This window comes from Arachis duranensis, chromosome 7, assembly GCF_000817695.3.
Source record: "Arachis duranensis cultivar V14167 chromosome 7, aradu.V14167.gnm2.J7QH, whole genome shotgun sequence".
In the NCBI taxonomy this organism is placed as follows: domain Eukaryota; kingdom Viridiplantae; phylum Streptophyta; class Magnoliopsida; order Fabales; family Fabaceae; genus Arachis; species Arachis duranensis.
In genome coordinates this window covers 5398621-5402527 of record NC_029778.3, presented here as the reverse complement: position 1 = coordinate 5402527, position 3907 = coordinate 5398621, and the positions used below count along the sequence as shown (strand labels likewise).

General features: G+C 40.4%; 1 protein-coding gene across 1 annotated transcript; it reads right to left on the bottom strand.

Annotated features, from left to right (window-relative positions):
• Positions 1–263: 263 nt before the first annotated feature.
• On the bottom strand, positions 264–3861 carry LOC107496678 (pentatricopeptide repeat-containing protein At1g71210, mitochondrial-like). The gene has a single exon (XM_016117990.3). It carries the CDS (start codon positions 3719–3721, stop codon positions 1187–1189), a length of 2535 nt encoding a protein of 844 aa, XP_015973476.1. The 5' UTR covers positions 3722–3861; the 3' UTR covers positions 264–1186.
• Positions 3862–3907: the final 46 nt, after the last annotated feature.

Genomic DNA, 3907 nt, shown 5'->3' with positions numbered 1-3907 from the left:
AGTTCAACGTTTTGCAAAATCCAGTGTGTTTCATTTTCTCCAATTTGAAATTTTGAAACACTTCTCAAGTAACGTCTCCCCATCAACCGCTGGACTCTATATTCATCCTCCACCCTGCGTTTTCTTCTTCCTCCTTTCTTTTTCTTCTCGTCTCTCAGTTTCTTTCAACAATATCAGTTTGTTGAGTTTTCAATTAGATTCTTTTTGGCACTAAGCAGTAGACCTTATACGAAAAGCTCTCCCAAACTACTCTTACAACATTGGCTTTCAATCTGTATTTCTAAGTATCAAGTTTCTAGCAAAATGAGTTCTAAGAAGAGTATATATAAACTTGTATGATCCCTGACAAATATAGATACTAAGCTCTCATAATAATTTACTAGTTTGGAGCTAGCAAATATGTTCATGAAAAGAATAAAAGAGGCCACCCAGAGATCAACATACTTGATTCCTGTTTTTGAAAATTTTGAGGCTAATCATTTGATGAAATATGAGGAAAGCTTTGATGAATGGCAACCAGATGTAAGAACTAAAATATGACTACAAGTGCAAATTCTAAATAAGGAAGGGAGTCAAGCACACAATCATTAAAGAAACCAAGGTAAAAAGGACAGATTAATTCTTCTACAAACCAAAATAAGAGCCAGTAGAAGAGAGAATTATTATCAAATGAAGATAAACCAATATAGCTTATGCTCAAATATGGATGCAATGAAGACGTTGCAGATTAATGAGGGAACACCAATCCCCTATCTGAAGCTTCAAGTTTGTATCATATTTGATTTTTTATTTCTTGGGCAATGACTATTACCATCAAATGAGGTTAAGATGCAATACATCAAACTTGCAAAAAAAACAGTATCAGATAAAAATGAAGTTAAATCAAATATCACAGCTTATGTAAATCTAATGTGATAACTGATAAATAACACAATGTGGAAACTATTTTATTTCCTATTGCTTCCACACATAAAAAGAATGTTTTTTTTTGGTGGGGGAGAGGAATAGTCAACATAAAAGGATTGCACAGGATGTAATATTAGTAAATGATACGGAGAAAAAAAAACTAAATCCAACGCATCCAAGATAACTTTTTTCTTTTGACAAAAATGCAATTCTAAAAAATATCCTTACAAAAATTGGGTGGACCATTTTGGATATCTAACGCATACTGATCAATTGTTCCTTAAATGAGCATTCTGGTTTCTCTGTTGGAGAATATCCTTTTACTTTCTTGAAACCACCTCTCAGCCTTGTCTCTCATCCCATGCCTTTTGAAACCATCAACCATGGTGCTATAAATCCACTGGTTGGGCTCAAAGCCCCTTTGACACATCCTTTCAAACAACTGACAAGCCTGCTCCTTATCAGTCTTCCATGCTTTTCTCAACAACAAATTGTAAGTGTAAATGTCAAGTGGAAAGCACTTTGCGATTAATTTCTCCAAGTCCTCAACATGGCTAACTCTATGATGACGACGAAATGCACCAACCACAAAGCTAAGCATTGACCAATCAGTTTTTCCCTCCTCTTTAACTCCTCTTAAACGAACACAGGCATTGTAAACTTCCGGTGAAAACATAGATTGATAAAGAAGTATGTTACCGAGAAAAGAGGTTATTCGACGTCCCTTTTTCTCATACTTATCAACAAGATTCACTGCCTCGTGATATCTTTCCGATGAACAAAGCTCCTGTACAAGAATTTCATAGCATTCAATGCTTGGATTTAAACCGTCTTCTAACATTTTGAGGAAGAACTCATACGCAGGTTCAGGATTCTTGCTCTTGCAGAGAAAAATAACAAAGCAATTATATAACTTTTTAGTCGCCAATCCACGAGACCAAACATTATTAAAGAAGACAAGAGCATCAGTAGTCCTTCCACTTTTCAAATAAGCTTTCAACATAAGACTTAGAGAAGATGAAGTGGGCTGAATGCCATTCCTCTGCATCAACTCAAACACTTTCCAAGCCAACTCAGCCTGCTTGGCATGCCCAGCTGCATCAATGAAACAATCATAAATATAATGTTGACGATCATTATGAGACAGCATCTCGAACAAACTGGAAAACCGAGATCTTGAATTGTCCATCTGAAGTAAACAACAAAGAACAACTCTACATAGAGCCGGTGTCACTTTATGACCCTTCTCCTTCATTTCAACGAGAAGACGAGCAGCAATATCTCCCCTATTCAAATAACTATCTTCCACTCTTCCCGCCCGGCACAGTGCCGTTATAAAGTTATCATACGTGGAAGCAATAGGCATAATTTTCCATTCTAAGGCAAGATGGAGCAACTCTTTCATCTCATCAATCATGCACTCTCTACACAGAACATTGGCAAGCCTAGTAAAGGTCCGTCTATCTGGAATAAAACGGTGATCAATTGAGCTCTTCAACACACTAAATGCTTCCTTGGCGTTTCCGTCCCAACACAAAGTAAGTATCAAGTACTTATAAGCCATATGATTTGGGGACAGCATAAACTCTGACCTCGACTTGAACAAATCAAGAGCATCATCCACCATCCCTTTCTTGCAAAAGAAGCACAGCACAGCATTCATGGTAACTGTGTTAGGTGGAACAGCAGTCTCATACATGTCCATGAACAAATCATACACCTCGTCGAGCCTGTCCTCCCTCAAGAGCCTGTAAATCAACACGTTGTACCTCGCCAAACCAGGAATGTACCCTTTATCTTCCTTCTTCTGTTTGAAAAATTCCAAGGCCTCATCTAACCGGCCACCTTGCACAAGGCCCCTTATCCAAACCCCATAAGCATGATCCAACGGCACCAGGCCCGAATCCCCAAACTCTCTAACCAACTTAACAGCATGATCAAACCTATTGCTCCCACATAAAGCACGGACAAGAACACTGACCTCGGAGCCATGAAGCTTCTTACCACCATCCACTAAGGAAAACAAAAACCCTTCAGCCTCATCCAACCTCCCCTGCTTGCACAAACTCTTCATAACAAGCGCATTGGTATACCGATTCTCAAAACCCTTCATCCTTATCTGCCTAACAATGTCATCAACAGCATAGAAATAACTCTTCTCAACAAGGGCATTCAAAAGCACATGGTAACCAAAGGTATCCAAGTCCAAACCATTAAACCGCATTTTACCAAATAGTTGGAGTGCAATCTCAGGCTTACCCGCAATAGCATATCCAATGACAAGAGTATCGTTGAACCGCGCACGGAGATAGAAGGCGGGGCCACGGCGGCGGAAGGTTCGGAGGAACTCGATGATGGTTGACATTGATCTGTTGCGTGCGAGAATTCGGAAGATGGCGGAGAAGGTGCCGCGAGTGTGGTGGAAGCCGGGCTGGCGGCCGGCCCAATCGAAGAAGCGGAGGCAGGGGTAGACGTGGGCAGCGGCGGTGCCATGGTGGAGTACGGTGAGGACGAAGGACTCGTCGAGACGGGGGAGTGTTAGGGCGGCGAGAGAGGCGTCGAGGGCGGCGTCGGAGGAAGAGTCCGTCGAAGAAAGAATCTGAAAGATTCGGGTGATGAGTGGGTCGCGCGTGTTGAACCAGTCCTTGACGGAGGATGCGAAGTCGTTTTGGTTTATTTTTCTTAAGACGGTGTGGCAGTTATGAGAAGAAGAAGATGAAGAAGAAGAAGAAAAGGAAGAAAGGTTGTTGATGTGAATGAGAAAAGAAGAGAAGAGGGATCTGCGTTTGGTTACATGTTTTAGTGGCTGTAGCATTATGGATGTTCTCTATCTCTCTCCGATGCCATTTTCATTTTCTTTCCTCTTCCTTCTTCAAACCCATTTCTACGCTCTCTTCAATTTTACATAAACCTAACCTAGCACCTCATCTTTTATTTTGATTTACATATTAAGTTCTGAAATCTGAACATTATATCATCCCTTCTTAATAACTTTACAGAC